Source organism: Lissotriton helveticus, chromosome 11 (genome assembly GCF_964261635.1).
Source record: "Lissotriton helveticus chromosome 11, aLisHel1.1, whole genome shotgun sequence".
NCBI classification, from domain to species: domain Eukaryota; kingdom Metazoa; phylum Chordata; class Amphibia; order Caudata; family Salamandridae; genus Lissotriton; species Lissotriton helveticus.
The window spans coordinates 931,689,709-931,708,424 of record NC_136072.1 but is presented as its reverse complement, the minus strand read 5'-3'; the positions used below and the strand labels follow the sequence as shown (position 1 = coordinate 931,708,424).

At 49.0% G+C, this 18,716-nt stretch overlaps 1 protein-coding gene across 1 annotated transcript in view; it reads left to right on the top strand.

The window, feature by feature from the left end:
• The window catches only part of PES1 (pescadillo ribosomal biogenesis factor 1), a 142,008-nt gene that overhangs the window by 110,624 nt on the left and 12,668 nt on the right, over nt 1-18,716 (top strand). The window contains exons 13-14 of the mRNA XM_078667252.1: nt 9,576-9,712; nt 11,395-11,562. Of these exons, the coding sequence (XP_078523378.1) occupies nt 9,576-9,712; nt 11,395-11,562 (305 nt within the window). The remainder of the gene's footprint in view (nt 1-9,575; nt 9,713-11,394; nt 11,563-18,716) is intronic.

Sequence of the window (18,716 nt, the reverse complement as noted above, 5' to 3'; positions counted from 1 at the left end):
AACCAGCACATGTCCGGCAGTTCCTAGGTGCGACGATCAACACCCTGACGGCCATGGCTCAGCCAAACCAAGTCAGGATAGACAGCATGCAGGCTCTGATCCAAAAGTTCAGGCCACAACACTCGCTTCCAGCGAGAGTGTTCATGCAGTTGATAGGCATGATGGCCTCCTGCATCTTCATAGTCCCTCACGCACGCCTACATATGCGCCCGCTCCAGGAGTGCTTAGCGAATCAGTGGACACAGGCTCGTGGGCAATTGACAGACCTAGTGTTGGTTACCAGTCGGGCATACGACTCTCTGCATTGGTGGACTCCACACAACCTTTGCAAGGGCCGACTGTTCCAAGAGCCTGTGCCGCAGATTGTCCTGACAACGGACGCATCTCTCCAGGGATGGGGAGCTCATCTGCTCACTTACACAGTGCAGGGACTATGGACGACGCAGCAACAGAAGATGCACATCAACTGTCTGGAACTGATGGCAATCTTCATGGCGCTCAAGTCCTTCATTGTACATCTGTGCAACAAGGTCGTGTTAGTCCGGACGGACAACATGACCGCGATGTACTACATTCAAAAGCAGGGAGGCACCCACTCGCCACAGCTGTCTCATCTGGCTCAGAGCATGTGGAAGTGGGCCATTCAGAGGAACATTTTCCTCATGGCAGAACACCTCCCAGGAAAGGACAATCAGATGGCGGATCTGCTCAGCAGGTACAGCCATCAAATGCACGAGTGGGAGTTACACCCATCTGTCCTCCACCCGTACTTCCAGCAGTGGGGTCATCCGGAGATAGACCTGTTTGCCACAAAAGAAAACGCAAAATGCCAACACTTTGCCGCCAGGTTCCCTCACCCACAGTCGCAGGGGAATGCGATATGGATGAACTGGTCAGGCAAATTTGCGTACGCTTTTCCGCCAGCCCCTCTAATACCGCTGGTCGCAAGAAAGCTAAGGCAGCACGCGATGACTCTCATCCTAGTTGCTCCAACGTGGGCGCGCCAGGCTTGGTACACCACGTTCCTCGAACTCTCAGTGGTGCCGCATCAAAGACTGCGCCTCACGCCCAGTCTTTTGACGCAGAACCATGGAGAAATTCAGCATCCAGATCCGCAACAGCTCAACCTGGCGATCTGGCTCCTGAAGTCCTAGAGTTTGGATACCTTAACCTACCTCCGGAATGCATGAACATCATCAAGGAGGCAAGGAAGCCAACTACCAGAGCATGCTATGCTGCAAAGTGGAAGCGTTTTGTCATTTACTGTACAGCCAATGACATCAACCCGCTAGATGCATCTATCCCCAACATCATCTGCTATCTGTTGCATCTTTACAAGTGCAATCTAGCGTACACTTCCATTCGGATACATCTATCCGCCATAGCGGCTTATCTTCAAAACAGGCAGCACCTCTCTGTCTTCAGAGTGCCCGCCATTAAAGCCTTCCTTGAAGGTCTGAAAAGAGTCATTCCCCCAAGAACACCGCCAGCTCCGGTGTGGAACCTCAATGTCGTTCTCACCAGACTGATGGGACCACCATTTGAGCCACTGCACTCGTGTGAACTACAGTTCCTTACGTGGAAAGTAGCTTTCCTTGTAGCTATTACGTCTCTGAGGCGTGTCAGTGAGCTGCAGGCGCTCACGATCCAAGAGCCATTCATTCAAATTCATCCAAATAGGGTAGTGCTACGCACTAACCCCAAATTCCTTCCGAAGGTGGTGTCACAGTTTCATCTAAACCAAACTATTGACTTACCAGCATTCTTTCAAAACCCGCAAACGGTGGCGGAAAGAATGCTCCATACCTTAGATGTACGGAGGGCGTTGATGTACTACATAGACAGAACACAACCCTTTAGAAAGACAAAACAACTCTTTGTTGCCTTCGCACCACAACACAAAGGCAACCCCATTTCCAAAGCAGGGATAGCCAGATGGATTGTTAAGTGCATCCAGATATGTTATCAAAAAGCCAAGCGCACTTTAACAATACCCCCCAGAGCGCACTCCACACGCAAACTGGGGGCATCCATGGCTTTCCTAGGGAACATTCCTTTAGAGGATATCTGCAGAGCAGCCACGTGGGTTACACCACATACCTTTACAAAACACTACTGTGTTGATGTGCATTCCAAGCAGCAAGCTGCTGTAGGACAGGCTGTTCTGAAGACACTTTTTCAGGTTTCTGCAGCTGGCACGGGCAACCGCCGCTGATGGAGGGACTGCTATGTATTCTATGCTAAGATATGAATTTAGCAGCCCACATGCCTCGAACTGAATATGCTACTTACCAGTATGCATCTGTTCTTGGCATGTAGGGCTGCTAACATTCATATCGCCCGCCCTCCTCCCCGGTGCCTGTCGCAGCTGCAGATATACTATTGTATTTATTCATTAGCATGGACATCCTTTACACTTTTCACGCCATCTTCTGCCACAATGGCGAAAAACAATCTGGGGATGGAGCCGATGCCCATGCGCACTGTAGTCCAGGGGAGGAGCCACCTATCTCAGGATACTTCGAAGACTCTTCCAGGACAACAATGTGCGATCATCCGAGCCCAACACTAGGCGGCGATCTAATGCTAAGATATGAATGTTAGCAGCCCTACATGCCAAGAACAGATGCATACTGGTAAGTAGCATATTCAATAGCCAGAGACAAAACGTAACTGCATGCGAGTAGATTTGCATTGCCCTTAAAAACACATCTGCAGAGGAAACCGTGTGTGAGGAGACCGTGTGTAACTGCTCCCAGAGTTACAAACATGCCTTGTGTAATCTAGGCTGCCATGTTGTGTAGTGGCTACGTTTAGAATAGTTACAGAAACTGACTCACCTCCAAACTATGTAAAACGCACCAGAGTGCCTTAATCTCATCACAGTGGGATGTCCAGATGCACCGAGTTAGGGGAGTCAGGAGCTTTAAGCATTTGCAGTCATCTTGGTCAATCTAAACCCTCCTGCTATTCACTGCCTTGCTGAGACATGGCGATACTTGTGTGCATTTTTAGGGCTCGCACTGCGACGCAATCGCGAAAGCGATTGTCGCAGTGGAGTCCTATTGTAGTCAGTTTTGCTTGCAAGGACTAACGAGGTTTGGGACAACAGACTGGCACGCGCACGTAGCCTGCCGGAATCGGATCAGGTCGCGTGCGTCAACACGAGCTCCGATTCCGGCAGGCTGTTTAAACAGATAGGTACACACACATACAGAGCCCCCCCCCCGCCGCGCACACACACACCAGCGCACCTACACGCACGCACACACACACACAGAGCCCCCCCCCCCGCCGCGCACACACACACCAGCGCACCTACACGCATGCACACACACATACAGAGACCCCCGTCCCCCCCCCCACATACACACAAGCGCACCCCCCTCCCCCCTACAACTAAGCCCCACTTACCGCCATTCTGGACTTCTGCAGCCTCCGTGGGGCTCTCCCTCGGGCATGGGAGCCCCGCTCTCAGGCACTCCGTGGGCACGTGCGCGGGCTTCCGAAGACGGAAGTCCCGCCCCACGGAAGGTTTCGGTTTCCTCACTACACTTGTTGTCAATTGCCTTGTTCTCACTGTGTTTATTCAGTATATGGGGCATGTTGTATTATAATCCTGTAGTTTTAAGTTTGTACCAGTGCTGTGAGCTATCATCTTTCAGCCTCGATACCAAAAACGTTTTTATTGTGAGCAAGTGCATGTTATCTGTAGTAGCCGTGGCGCTTTTCTTTTCTTTTCGCTTTTATTACGAGCCCCGTGCTGTCATTTTCCGTGTTTGTGCCTTTTGTATTGCATATGCATCATGTCCTAATACGTAATAATCCGCTTTTATTTCAGTTGCATATCGTGCTGTTATTTTCCGTGTTCGTGTCCGTTGTTATTGTCAAGGCGATCATGTCATAATCCTAATTAGTTTTCATTTCAGTTGCATATCATGCTGTAATCTCGTGCTGTCATCTTTCAGCCTCGATAGCAAAAAGGTTTTTGTGAGCGGTCATCTTTCAGCCTGTGCGGTCATCTTTCAGCCTCGATATCAAAAATGTTTTTATTGTGAGCAAGTGCATGTTATCTGCAGTTAACAATTAGTTGGCCCTCATGACATAATCTGCTTTTATTTCAGTTGCATATCGTGCTATCATCTTCCGTGTTCGTGTCCGTTGTTATTGTCAAAGTTATGTAATTTATTTCAGTTGCATATCGTGCTGTCATCTTCCGGTTCGTGTTCGTTGTTATTGTCAAAGCGATGTTAGTGTCAATGCGCATTAGTAGCATGCGTTCCAAAAGCATGCAATGTAAAGCCTCCTGCGATGTGAAAGTCGCGTTGCGATGGCAGCGCGTGAAAACACCGTCGTCGTAATGGGTGTTTCTCCTATTTTACTGGCGTTAGAATGGAATCTGTGATATTGAGTATACACACAGATTGCTGTTGCAGACACCCAACTAAGCCATCTCATTGGGTTTAGAGCATGTTACCGGCAGTTTCTCTGTTCGTTGCATGTGCTTAATTAACCCACTACTATTTTATTGCCACTGTTCTCACATTGTGCCTGATACAACAGTCCGAAACCTTGAAGCGTGGACGCATTGAAACAGATAATGCTCTGACAACAGTTCTCCCTACTACTGCCCGAGTTCCCAACAGATACCCTGAAAATGTGGGTGTCATTTCAGAACCAAGCTCAACCTATAACATAGTTTAATTTGCATTGAGAACTCTGCTGCTTTAGAGGGACATAAGCAGTTTAAAGATTGTTGTGATGGTAACCAGAATCACGCTTTCCCTATATTGCAGTGTGCAACTCCACTAACTTCTGTTTTATTATTTCACGCTAGCAGCACATTTTAGATTAGAAGGCATCGGTGCCATTTCTCGTCTAGATCACAAATTTGCTATTTTTAATAAGAACCCCCTTTTAATATTAAAAACGTGTTTAATTTTTTTAGCATTTAATACCTTCTTGTGCCTTTCTAAGTGTTTTTATGAACAGGTGTTCCAATTACCGCAGTCCATTTACGGACCTGGGGAGGATGGAAGTCTGAGTCCGCCTCGCATGTTTCCAGCTGGGATCTTTTGAAGATACCAGGCGTCACCGCCGACTCTTTGCTCACTGAGCCATGTGTATGACATCACAGCTCTCCCCATGATCTCACAGACTGTGGCAGGTTCGAGGGAGCTCCGCCTTTCACCAGAGTTCTCCTTTCCTAAGAGAGAACTCGAGGTCTCCCGGGCCTTGCCGTCTCCCTCTCTGCAAGAATCATTATCTGGGTCACAAATGCAATTTACTGTCTCAAAGGGGCCGACGGCACTGGGCCTCTGTTTCTTTCCAGCCTCTCTAGAATTGGACCCGGGGCCTGCGTCTCTGCCAGGCCCTAATTGAGATGAGTGATGAGCAGAGGCTGCGAGCACCTGCTTCCTGTCACTGCATTTCATCACGGGGAGTTTTACCAGAAGGTGTGACATAGGTGTAACATGTGCCTGTGTTTTCTTTAGCTCCTGTTTTCATTCGAATGTTCTTTTTAAAATGTATTTAGTTGTATTGGTCTACATAGGGTTCTAGTAACAGGCGATGAACTTCCCATGAAATGCTGTTCCTGGGTACAGAGTTACAATCTGGCTGTCTGTGTTGGCGCTCTGTGTGTGTGTGTGTGTGTGTGTCTGTGTTGGGTGTGTCTCTGTGTGTATACCTGTGTGTGCTTCTGTGTGTGCCTCTGTGTCTGTGTGTGGGTATTTGTGTTTCTGTGCGTCTGTGCGTCTGTGTTTCTGTGTGTGTGTGTGTTACTGTTACGTCGTGCTCCCGCGGTGTTCTGGCCTCACACACCCCAACGCATGTTTTTGGTTCACATGCGGGTCGCCTTAACGCTGGGAAGGCAGCTGCCGCCTTTCAATGGGAGAAGAGGTATTTTCAAACCCTTTTATTTTGTTTTTCAAGACAGGGTACATACAGTAAAGGCTGGGTGTGATTTCAGCCGGCAGCCGGCAAAGAGAACTGCAGTTAATGAAAGTGATTCATTTGAGGACTGTCAGTCAGTCACGCGCTGCCCTGGAACACTTTGCAACGTTATATTATTCTATTTTCTTAGTTATAATTCAGCTATTAACTTTTGCTGGCACGCAGCTCGGGGGGGTTAATGCACCCCTTGCAGAGATCAGTGCAACTACCATGAAAGGTTGCAAACCAATGAAAACAGCTCGGATGCACCCTCTGAGGTTTGTGTGCACGTGCAGCAGGGAGTCCAGGTAAGATAGCTCGGTGGGTTAATGCTTCAGCGGAGCTCGTGTGCATGAAGCAGGGCGCCAGTTCCAACCCCAGTCGCACAGCTCAATATTTTAAAGACCTGTGTGCAGAGATGTAGATGCGACAGTCAGTGCTTGGGTCCCTAATCTAGTGAGACAGCTCAGATGAGTCATGCACCTGCTGCAGAGCGTGCAGTGTACAGGTTCCAGTCCCAGGAAGGCAGCTCAACCGGTCTACGCTCCCTCCCCAGAGACCTAGCCACTAGGTGCAATGCAAGTGGGATAGCTCAGTGTGTTAGTGCAGCTTCTGCAGAGTGTGAGATTCCCAGTGAGATAGCTCAATTAACAATATGCCCGCTACATAGATCCGGAATCCTGCAATATAACACAGCTCTGGGGGTTCGTGCTCCTGCTGCAGAGATCCGCCTGTGCAATCCGAGGCAGAGACTTTTACAGCCAAAGATTGCTCAGTGAGCTGAGTAAGGTGATCGTCACAGGCGCCACTCCGCCTTTTATCCAGGTCGCTTAGTAAGAGGAATCCAGCTGCAGACCCTATGCAGCGCTGGGTGGTCTGCAGGCGGCACTTGGCAGTAGAACTCCGGCTCCAGATGCTGTCTGGCCACCCTGCTCTCTGAAAGCACATTGTGGAGAGGCTTTCAACAGGGGGCCTCAGTACACCCGTCTATCTCAGTCCGAGGCCGGGACAACCTCGGTCGGAGTCAGGTGCCGTCTTCTCTGGCACGGCAGAATCTTACTCCCTATCTCCAAACTCGCCTCGAGCACCCGAACAATGGGACAGTCTCGCCACACACTCCATCCCTCGCCCCACACTCCATCCCTCGCCCCACACTCCATCCCTCGCCCCACACTCCATCCCTCGCCCCACACTCCATCCCTCGCCCCACACTCCATCCCTCGCCCCACACTCCATCCCTCGCCCCACACTCCATCCCTCGCCCCACACTCCATCCCTCGCCCCACACTCCATCCCTCGCCCCACACTCCATCCCTCGCCCCACACTCCATCCCTCGCCCCACACTCCATCCCTCGCCCCACACTCCATCCCTCGCCCCACACTCCATCCCTCGCCCCACACTCCATCCCTCGCCCCACACTCCATCCCTCGCCCCACACTCCATCCCTCGCCCCACACTCCATCCCTCGCCCCACACTCCATCCCTCGCCCCACACTCCATCCCTCGCCCCACACTCCATCCCTCGCCCCACACTCCATCCCTCGCCCCACACTCCATCCCTCGCCCCACACTCCATCCCTCGCCCCACACTCCATCCCTCGCCCCACACTCCATCCCTCGCCCCACACTCCATCCCTCGCCCCACACTCCATCCCTCGCCCCACACTCCATCCCTCGCCCCACACTCCATCCCTCGCCCCACACTCCATCCCTCGCCCCACACTCCATCCCTCGCCCCACACTCCATCCCTCGCCCCACACTCCATCCCTCGCCCCACACTCCATCCCTCGCCCCACACTCCATCCCTCGCCCCACACTCCATCCCTCGCCCCACACTCCATCCCTCGCCCCACACTCCATCCCTCGCCCCACCCTCCATCCCTCGCCCCACCCTCCATCCCTCGCCCCACCCTCCATCCCTCGCCCCACCCTCCATCCCTCGCCCCACCCTCCATCTCTCTCTCGCGCCTCCCTCCATCTCTCTCTCGCGCCTCCCTCCATCTCTCTCTCGCGCCTCCCTCTATCTCTCTCGCGCCTCCCTCTATCTCTCTCTCGCGCCTCCCTCTATCTCTCTCGCGCCTCCCTCTATCTCTCTCTCGCGCCTCCCTCTCTTTCGCCCTCCCTCTATCTATCCTATCACCACAGCATCACTCTGCACCACCACAGCATCACTCTGCACCACCACAGCATCACTCTGCACCACCACAGCATCACTCTGCACCACCACAGCATCACTCTGCACCACCACAGCATCACTCTGCACCACCACAGCATCACTCTGCACCACCACAGCATCACTCTGCACCACCACAGCATCACTCTGCACCACCACAGCATCACTCTGCACCACCACAGCATCACTCTGCACCACCACAGCATCACTCTGCACCACCACAGCATCACTCTGCACCACCACAGCATCACTCTGCACCACCACAGCATCACTCTGCACCACCACAGCATCACTCTGCACCACCACAGCATCACTCTGCACCACCACAGCATCACTCTGCACCACCACAGCATCACTCTGCACCACCACAGCATCACTCTGCACCACCACAGCATCACTCTGCACCACCACAGCATCACTCAGGGGCACCACAACATCACTCAGGGGCACCACAACATCACTATGCGCTACCAAAATGCTTATAAGTACAACAGTAACTTACAATATTATTATAATATTATTGCCAACATTGCTTAATATTTTGCAACAGCTATCATCTTGCAAATCATCTTTATACACCAATACAGACTTTGCTAAAAATGTAATGCAACATATTGTCATATACAATGCCAATAACTCAAACTTTAATGCTGCGAGACCTATTGCATTGCAAATGCTTGTTAATTAACTGGGTGATTTTTAGCCCTTGCAGTTATAGAGATCTTGAAAGGATTCATAATCTGGTAGCAAAGTCTTCTCTTATAGTTTTCATTAAACCGTCTAAACGTTCAGCTGTACTCCAGAACACTTTAAGGTATGGTGGCACTTGTGATCTGAATGGCATTGGGGATCCTACCCATTTCACCAGAGGAAAGACCGCTTCTATTACCTTTCAGCCATCTCGCTATTTTTGAAGGGTAGCCAAATTATAATTCTGCATACTTTCTCTGAACACTTGCACCTTAGTTCAGTAGCTAGTCTTAACTTAGTGTAGGACATTCTTAGAAATCTTTCACAAGGGGCCTATGGTGCCGCTTTTCTGAAACTTCTCTCTTGATTGTGATTTCAAGATTTCTATACACCAAGGAGTAAGAGTCGAGTTGTTTCTCAACTCAGTTAACTTTTTTTATCAGCCCTCTTCTTTTACCAGTTCCTGCTCACCTTCTTCTTCTCAGCAACCCAGTTTATCCAACGTCTTACAAGCTGATTAAAATAGTGATCTTGAAATGTGATATTTTAGGGATTCTGAGAGGTGAGACTGCTGTGAGAGAGAGACTGCAAGCCTGTGAGATTTACTGTTAGAGGCTATGAGAGGCACAGAGTGACCAAGATCGAGAAACTGAGAGACTGGGGTTGAGACCAAAAAGGAGAGGGGGCGAGACCCTTTTAATAGACCAGAATGGAAGTGGTGTCTTCCAATTTAATTGTTACATGTCCATTGATGGTTATCTGGTTTCTTTAATAGAAGATAGTGCTTCTGAGGAGGAGGAGGAGGAGGAGGAGGAGGATGATGATGATGATGAAGAGCAGTCTGAAAACGAAGAGGAGGATTCAGAGGACAATGTGCAGCTGAAGAAGATGGAGCAGAAATCGCAAGGCAAGGTAATGATTTACCCTCAAAGGTACAAAAGAGGACTAAGAAATGTTTAAAGACCAGCGAGTCTGGACTCTTATTCTGTTAAAAACACTCAACAAGTACTCTGGTTGGTTCACCAGAAACACAAGATGCTGTAAACTTGGAGAATAAGGGAATGTCTCTGATTTAAAATCAGGTGTCTGTTTAGTATAAAAACACCCACCCTTGCGTGGCATACTTTATCATAGAGTTCCACCTCGGGTCACATCAATTGTGTCATGGACTACAACCCTCTTTAGTACGAGGAGCTCTTTAAATGGGCACTTCCTATGTGAGCTGCAGGGATGGGTGGTTGGGCAGAGTACAAAAGGAGAGGGGATACAAGTTAAAATTAACCTTTGTACAGCAAAGAATAGGATTAAACGAAAAGGGTAGGGAAGAACTTCAGCCCTAGTATGAGAGTGTTGGCAACGTAATTCTGCCCTCTGGTACACTTTATTATAGGTTATGAGTCGAACCCTTGTTCTAAAATGTTTATGGTCTTATTTGTATCCTCAGGTTAGATAGTTATGGAGGTCACCAGCGGTTTTAAAAAGAAATTTGTGAATTAGACTTCAGTAGAGATCATAAACCTGAGACTATTGGTCTTCCAGGTGGGGTTGCTGTGGTTTATGGATCCTCAGTAACGTATAGGAGTACTTTGTTATATGATTGTCCATGATAAGGAAGTCAGTCTATTTATTGATGATCCACTGCGAGTCTTCCGCTTCCTGCACCAAACTTTTTCAGTAGTCTGGTTATGTGCTCTAATATAAGAGGTGAATAATGGTGCTGATCACTGAACTGTCTTAGACATTCTTCTCAGTATGTGCTGGGTTCTAGGATGACTATCACATCTCCTTTGTCAGCCTATTTGATGGATCAGTCGATAATTGGTTAGCAATGTCTAGTTCAGCACGTGAGGGGTTGAAGAAAGGATCACTGGATGTCTGTCTTAGTCTGTTATTGCTAGGTGTTGTTGATCTCCATATTGCAGTGTTCTACTTGCAGAGTAAGACAACAGTGGATTTGTACTCCATATTACCGAACCATTGGATGTACTTTTACTTATGATTTTTTCATTGTTACACATTTTCTTTTGATAATTTGACTGATCGCAGTTCCTGGCTAATGCCTCTTCACCTAATAGTCTATCAGAAGTACAGAAACGTGTTGACCGCACTCTCTTGTTAGGGTTGAAGTTTTTCCCTCCCTTTTTCTTTTAATCGTATACAATGGGGACAGTAAACTAGCAGAGTTTAACCAAGAGGTAGTTTTCACTCATATCCCCTCCACTCCTTTTACACTCTTCCCCACCACCCATACTTGTAGCTCATATCGGAAGTGCCTATTTGAAGCGCTCCTCCCTCTCAAGGGAGTTGTAGCCCAAAATTCACCACTGGTGTGACATGAGAAGGAACCCTATGATAAAGCATTCCGACTAAAAGTGGGCAGGGGTTTTCATCCAATACAGACTATTGCTTTTAAAGCAGAAGATACATTCCCTTATTCAGTTTGGCAACATCTTGCTTTGCTGGTGGATAGACCCAAGTGCTTAGATTTACCCTCCTCATTGCTCATGTGATAACGCTTGACAGAGCCTGATACCGGTCTGCTATATTGGGCATCCTTTGCACTTTATTCAGTTGTTCTGCTTTTCCATCAACAGCGGCTAAATGTGAAGGTAACTGCTGGGGTGCTGAAAACAGAAAGTCGTACCCAAACAGCTGACCGAGAGAAGAATGAGGAGAAACGTCTCGCTATCATGATGATGAAGAAGAGAGAGAAATATTTGTACAACAAGATAATGTTTGGCAAGAAGCGGAAGGTTCGAGAGGTAAGAACATGAGTAATTTGGAAAAGAGCGCATGTCTCTGAATTTCTGGATGAGATGTTCTTCAGGATTTTAATTTTTATCTGCTCCTCAGTACTCCGATATGAATAATTGCTGTTTTGTGCTAGATTGTTTGAGCTTTACATTTTTACTATCCTAAGGAGCACTTTGACACAGCAGGAATTGAAACCCAATACCCCGTGGTATTACTTTTTACTTTGACTTTTGGAATTCCTGCAGCACCCCCTTAAATCCTTCCCCGACAGTATTTTGCCCAGCTTTAGTTTATTGAAAACACAATGTGGACAGTCCCCGACAAGCACAATTTGTACATTTGCTCTTTTTGTATTTATTTTCATTTTGTAGTGAAATAATATTTAACCTTTCTGTCCCACTCTTACTAATTTCTCTATGCCAGAAAGAACTGAATTGAAGTAATGAATCTGACAATGCATGGTTGAGGAAGGACTACTCTGTTCGTACCTGTAGAATTTTTAGTTTAGTTTTTAAGTTTAACATTAGAAAACCATTTCCGCTGTAGGATGGATTTTTGTATAGCTTGTGCTCACTTAAATTTGCATGACTTTGTTAATAGCAACTGCAAGATAAATCAATCAAACAACCTTTGTAAAGCACAACACTGTCACCCCTAGGATATCTGGGCACTGTGTCTCAAAGAGCCAGGACTAGTCTCTTTGTAAAGTCTGCCAGCGATAGGGCAGTACAGAGCTGGAAGGGATGGTCGTTCCAGGTCTTTGCAGCAATGTAGGAGTGACCACCACTGCGGCCACGGCGGATTTTGTGTGTGTGTGTGAGAGAGAGAGAGAAAGAGAAGCGGAGCGCAGGTGTCTACAGGGTTGGTGGAACTTTAGTCTACTTGATTTAAACAGATACTCGGTCATTGGGTGCTTTGTAAGTGTGCGTGAGGATCTTGAACTAGCAACTCTTCTGTAGGGGGGCCAGTGGTGGTCTCTCAGGTTGGGAACGATTTGGGTTTGTTTGGGAAGGTCCAGGATGATTCTCAATGTAGCTTTTTGTATGGTCTGAAGTCTTCTGAGGAGCTGGGTGGAGATGCCGGCATAGAGGGCATTGCCGTAGTCTGGGCAGCTGGTGACGAGGGCTGAGTGACTGTCTTTCTGGTGTTGGTTGGGATCCATCTGAATATCCTCCAGAACATGCGTAGTGTGTGGTGTGGAAGCAGGAGGAGACGACTGCGCTGATGTTTCATGGTCAGTTGGCTGTCAAGAATGATGCTGCGGTTGCATGCATTGTCTGTCAGTGTGGGGTGTAGGTCTGAGTTCTGCAAGCTACCATCTGTGGTCCCTTGCAGAGGTGTTCTTTCTGAAGATCAGTACTTCAGTTTTGTCCGAGTGGAGTTGGAGGCTGTTGTCATCCGTTGGGCATGGCATCACAGAAGTTGGTTTTGGTATTGGGGTCGCAGCTGAGCGAGAGGATCAGGTGAGGGTCCTCTGCATAGGAGATTATGTTGAGTCTGTGGGGTCTGACCATGTCTGCCTGGGGGGTCATGTAGATGCTGAACAGGGTGGGGCTGAGGGAAGATCCTTGTGCTACGCCACATTCGATGTCTTTGGTTGTGGATGTGAAGGGAGGCCGTCGTATGCTCTGTGTGCTTACTGTAAGGAAGGAGGCATTACACTTGAGGGCGTCTTGCTGTATGCCCGTATTGTAGAGTCTGTTGTGGGAGACGATGTTGTACGCCGGGAGAGGTCGAGCAGGATCAGGGCTTCACTTTCTCCACGGTCTATGAGTGTTCTGATGTAGTCTGTGGTGGCAATCAGCACAGTTTCAGTTCTGTGGTTGGGACGGAATCCAGATAGTGAGGCGTCCAGTAGGTGGTTTTGTTCCAGGAATTCGTTGAGCTGCTGGCTGATGGCTTTCTCGAGTACTTTGGGCAGGTGGGGGAGCAGGGAGATCGGATGGTAATTTTTTACATCGCTGGGCTCGGCGGAGGCTTTCTTTAGAAGGGAGTCTAACGTCTGTGTGTTTCCATCTATTTGAGAAGGTTGCTGGAGAGATGGCGGTATTGAGGATGCTGGCGAGTTGCATGCTGATTATGTTTGTTGTGAGGTGATAGAGGTGGGTGAGGGCAGGGGTCGGTGGGCGCCTCGGAGTGGATGAAAGACATGATGGCTGAGGTGGTCAGGGCGGTGAGCAGAGACCAGGTGGTAATGGTTTGGCTGATGTTCGCTGATTGGTTGAGGTCATTGGGGCTGCTCCCAAGCCCCTTGTATGTCCTGGTCTGAGGACCTGTCTGAAAGTGAACCACATTTGCAGATGTTTCACTGAGGCTGACCCTTATGTGCCAGTGCAGCCTTACAAAGTTTGCTTCTTCAGGTACTTGTGCAGTCTTACACTGGTGTTGTTTATTGAGTATGAGGATCCTTTTCAGTAGAACCCCTCCATACCAGAGTTTGAGAAGCAGCATCCTGGATATTCTAGGGGTGTCATTGAGCCACTCAAATCATCACTACTGCAAAACATTATTCTTCAGAGCATTAATGCACTTCATAAATGAAAAGGCATTCTGCAGTCTTCTTAAAGGCATTCGCTTATATGGAAGAAAGAAAGACGTAGTCAAATCTCTTCTTGGTGCTCAAGATCTACCTTCTCACGGTGAATTCAAATACGCCTAGTCTTTGTGGCTTTGTGCATCCAGGTGGTAGGTACCCTTGTCAGGAAAATGTTCTTTGGGATCATTAGTTTTACAGCATGAATACTTTTCTGGATTCACATGTTATGCATCTATACTGCATCTAGTGGGTGGGTCTGGAATCGTGCTTTGTCTTCTCTCCATTTGTTTTTTTGTGTTTGGGCATTGTCAACCACCATTTGTTGGTAAGTCCATCCCCTGTGCGCCGTTGGGCGGAGCCTGTAGGAAGCTGGCTCTGTATATATCACATCACTAGGTGGTGATACCTCGGGGGGGGGGGGTCCTCTAGATTCACACTGCAAGTGCAGTTGTGTAGGGCAGAAGAGGTCCACCAATGCTGGACACGAGGTGAGTATCACTGGGGAGACTTCACTGCCCAGATAAGCCACTCAGGCCGTCGGTGTTTGGTGCAGAGTGGCTAGGGTCATGGATCTGATTAGATCCGGAGTCTTTGGAGTGGTTTCTTCTGGACAGGTCCGATGTCCTTGGGAGATTGGAGTCTTTATTGAAGGCAGTAGTCCTCCCAGGGGGTTTTGAGGTCGTTATTACAAGACAGGTTTCAGGATTCGGCGAAGCTGGAGACCGACTAGTAGGGCTGGGGCCAAGTCAGTTGTCTTCTGGCTTCTGCTGCAGGGTTTCCTCTTTCTTCTTAGGTCATTGTAGCTCTAATGGCCAGGTCTGTGGGAGCCACCTAAACACTAAATTTAGGAGGTGTGTTTGGGGAGTAGCAGGTAGGGCCATTGGGCACCTTACCTGGGGCGCCTACACCCTCTAATATGCCACCCTCCTGTGGGAGGAGGCATAGGCCTAGTTCTGATTGGAGGGGTCCCCTCATCTTCAAGGTGACAGGGACTGAAGGTTGTACTTCACCCTGCTTGGCACACCTCCTATCTTTTTGAGTTTTCCCGCCCAAAGTGGGGCTATAAACCAGGGGCTGCCATCTGCTGCTAGCAGCAGAGGCTGGGGGTCGCATTACAAAAGCAGACCTTTGAAGCTTCCCTTCTTCAAACACTGACCCATCCTGGGGGGAGGGGGGGAGGCCTGACACCTCTGCCCAGGATGTGCATTGTTTCTGAGGCTCTCTATCCAGAGGTCCAGAAACAGGTCTGGTGGTGGCTAGCTGCCTACAGCCGGTCAGAGACCACACCAGGGTTGGTAGGTTTTCAGGGGGCACCTATGAGATGCCATCTGAGTACATATTTTAGTAAATCTCACACTGGCATCAGTGTGGATCTGTTACAAGGAGCTGTTTGGTACCAAACACTCCTGGGTTCAGTGAAGCCAACATGGTGCTGTGGAACTCAAGTTGTCAAGTTCCCAGCCCATGTGCTCTCTGTGACTTGAAGGGGGAAGGGAGCACCCTGCTTCACCTCCCAGCACAAGTTCACCCCTTCGCATCCTGGTAAATGCAGTTCAGTTTAAATGCTTACTTGAAATGTTGCTTTAGTGTTTCACCAAAGTTGGTGCAGGTATTGCTGTTAATCTCTAGACTCATGTGTTTCTGGATATTATCCTTCATCAGTAGAGATGTGCTGGGAGGTGATGCAGTGTGCTCCCATCCCCCTTCTGCTCGCTATGACTTCCCTGGCACTTGCAATATTAAGGAATATGCCCTAATACTGTAGGGGCATACCTGCTCATGCAGATATGCCCACACCTGGGATAGCGTCACCCTACCTTAGGGCTGGTAATACCTGCTTGGGGGGTGACTTACCTATATCTTAGGCACTGCTAGCTGGCATGGCACACAGGCAGTGTGCAATATCGACTTAGTCATTTATTCACCTCACAGGGTCATGCCAGTTGCTGGGCCCTATTAAGCCTCCAGTCCCTAGGCACCCAGGGTACCACTTACTAGGGACTTACAGGGAGGCAGAAGTACCAATTGTGGATATGTATTTAGGGAAAGAACACTGGTACCAGGAACCTGGACAGCAGGGACCCAGTTCTCTACAGTCAAAGTTGCATGAAATGCCAGTGAAAAGTGGGGGGTATTGCAACAGAACCCCCATGTTCGAGGTATATGAGCTGCAGATAGTACACTTTGTATAGATCGCCATCTAGTGTTGGGCTCGGATGCTCGCACCTTGTTCTTGTCTTGGAAGAAGTCTTTTGTGGTCACGAGATAGGTGACTCCTCCCTTGGACGATAGTGCGCATGGGCATCGACTCCATCTTCAGATAGTTTTATTCTGCCATCTGGTTCGAATGTAACTTCTGCGCTCTGGTTCAGCACCATATTCTCCAAACCTTTTCAACACGTAAAACCATCTTAGACTGGACGGTATTGTTTTCGATCGCGTGATCATCGACGTGCTCCAAATACTCTATTCCGGTCATTGCCGCAGGCCGCTGGGCCTATCAACGCCGTTCAGGCCTACGGCTCATGGAAAGGACACCATTTAAAAAATGCCCCCAGTGTGGATGACCACCATACCTGTGTCTCCCGCCTGAGCACGACTGATCACCCTGAGAACAATTGCCAGGCCTGCGCCTCTTTTAGATCTAAAAAGACAATCTGTGATCGCTTGGCCCGACGACACATCATGACAAAGCGAGCAGCTCTGGTACTGGTGGACATCTCGATGAAGGCCCCGATGTTCCGGAAGAGGACTCTGAGGATCTGCATATCGTGTCCGAAACAGACGACTCCGGTTCAGACCACCCCATCACTCCAGGTCAGCAAGTGAGTACAACTGCCCCTGCCCCAATCCCACCTCCAAATAAGCAGGCCCTGGTCAAATCTTTGCCTGCTGGCCCCAGTCGCGACCAAAAACAAGATTCAAAAGCCCCGCCCTCTGGCTCGGCTCTGAAGATAAGACCAGCCTTCCGGTAGCTCGAGAGCGAGCAAATCACATATCACTGTCCCACAAGCGCCATCGGCACCGAACCACGGAGCGCAACCTACTCCCAAAAAGACCTCGGCACCGACCACCCCCGTGCCGATGGAAAAGGCATCGGATCCGAAACCGAAACATTCGGAACCGAAAAAGATTCCCGCCTCCACATCGAAGCCAAAGGACCTGAAAACACCCTCCAAGGCGCTGGAGCAGAAATCCAAACCGGCGCCGAAAGTATCTACAGAAGAGGAAGAACTTTTTCATCCGGATCCTATCGATCCAAAACCAAAAATACTCCATATAGACCCTAAAACAAGACATGTGCCTACTGTTCCACAAAAGGAAATTGGACATCACCGGCATTCCTACAGTGCATGTAAAGAAGGACTCTGCTACTTCACCTTTGCAACCCTCTTCTCCTGTTCTTCCTTCCAAGTGTTTCTTCCCTCTACACTCTCCTATACTTCCACCAAACTCCTCACCTGGTGATGATGATTTAGGGGCTGCGGGACACAACACTGACCCTTTTGGTGACCCTGATAACGATACAGACGTACCACAGGATGATTGGGACGATTATTATGACCCAGTAGATCCTCCAGACCTCTCTAATCCTCGTACATATCCAACAAAGCCATCTCCCCCCAGATGACAATATTGGTTTTAACCAGCTTGTAAATAGGGCGGCTCAATACCATAGTGTCCCAATGCATTCAGACCCCGCAGAGGAGGACTTTCTACTAGACACCTTTGAACAGTCACTAAAGACTGTACAAACACTGCCAATGTTAAAAGGTTTCATTAAACATGCCCCAGACATATTCAAAGACCCTGTTAAACTAGGATTCTAAATCCAAGGATTGACCAACAATATAAGCCCGCTCCCAGTGATCCCGCCTACATCAAAGCTCAACTCCCTGTAGATTCCCTAGTGGTAACTAACTCTAGAAAACGTGCCAACTCTCAAACCTCCGTTGACGCGCCACCTCCGGACAAGGAGTCTAAATTATTTGATGCTTCTGGCAAACGAATAGCGGCCCAAGCTGCTAATAACTGCTGGATAGCCAACACACAAGCATTACTTGCTAGATAAGATAGGGCTCACTATGGCCAACTATAAACTCTATTGCAACATTTAACTGATCAATATAAGACCAAGGCTAATTTAATTCAGGAGGGGAAGTTAATAACTAATGCATCAATCAAATGTGCCCTTGATTCAGCAGACACCGCCTCTAGGGCCATTAACACTAGCGTGTTACTCAGACGAAATGCCTGCTTGCGCATCTCTGGCTTCAAACAGGAGGTGCAAACTATCATCAATCAGCCCTTCAATCAGCAACAGCTTTTTGGACCCACTGTAGCCACCGCTATTGAGAAAATGAAAAAGGACATAGACTGCTAAATCCATGGGAGCATTGCAGTCTCCATTCCCACGTGGTTCCTTTCGACGCTCCTTCTATAGGGGAGCATCGCAATCTTGGTCTCACCGACGACGCCTGTTGACGCCGCCACAGAGCCGCTCTGCACCGCGACCTGTGGGCATCACACTCAGCACCGCCTCGCTTCACGGCGAAGCTTTGGCACCGCTGCAATGCTGCACCGTGACCTTGGTCTCACCGGCGACGCCTGTTGACGCTGCCACCG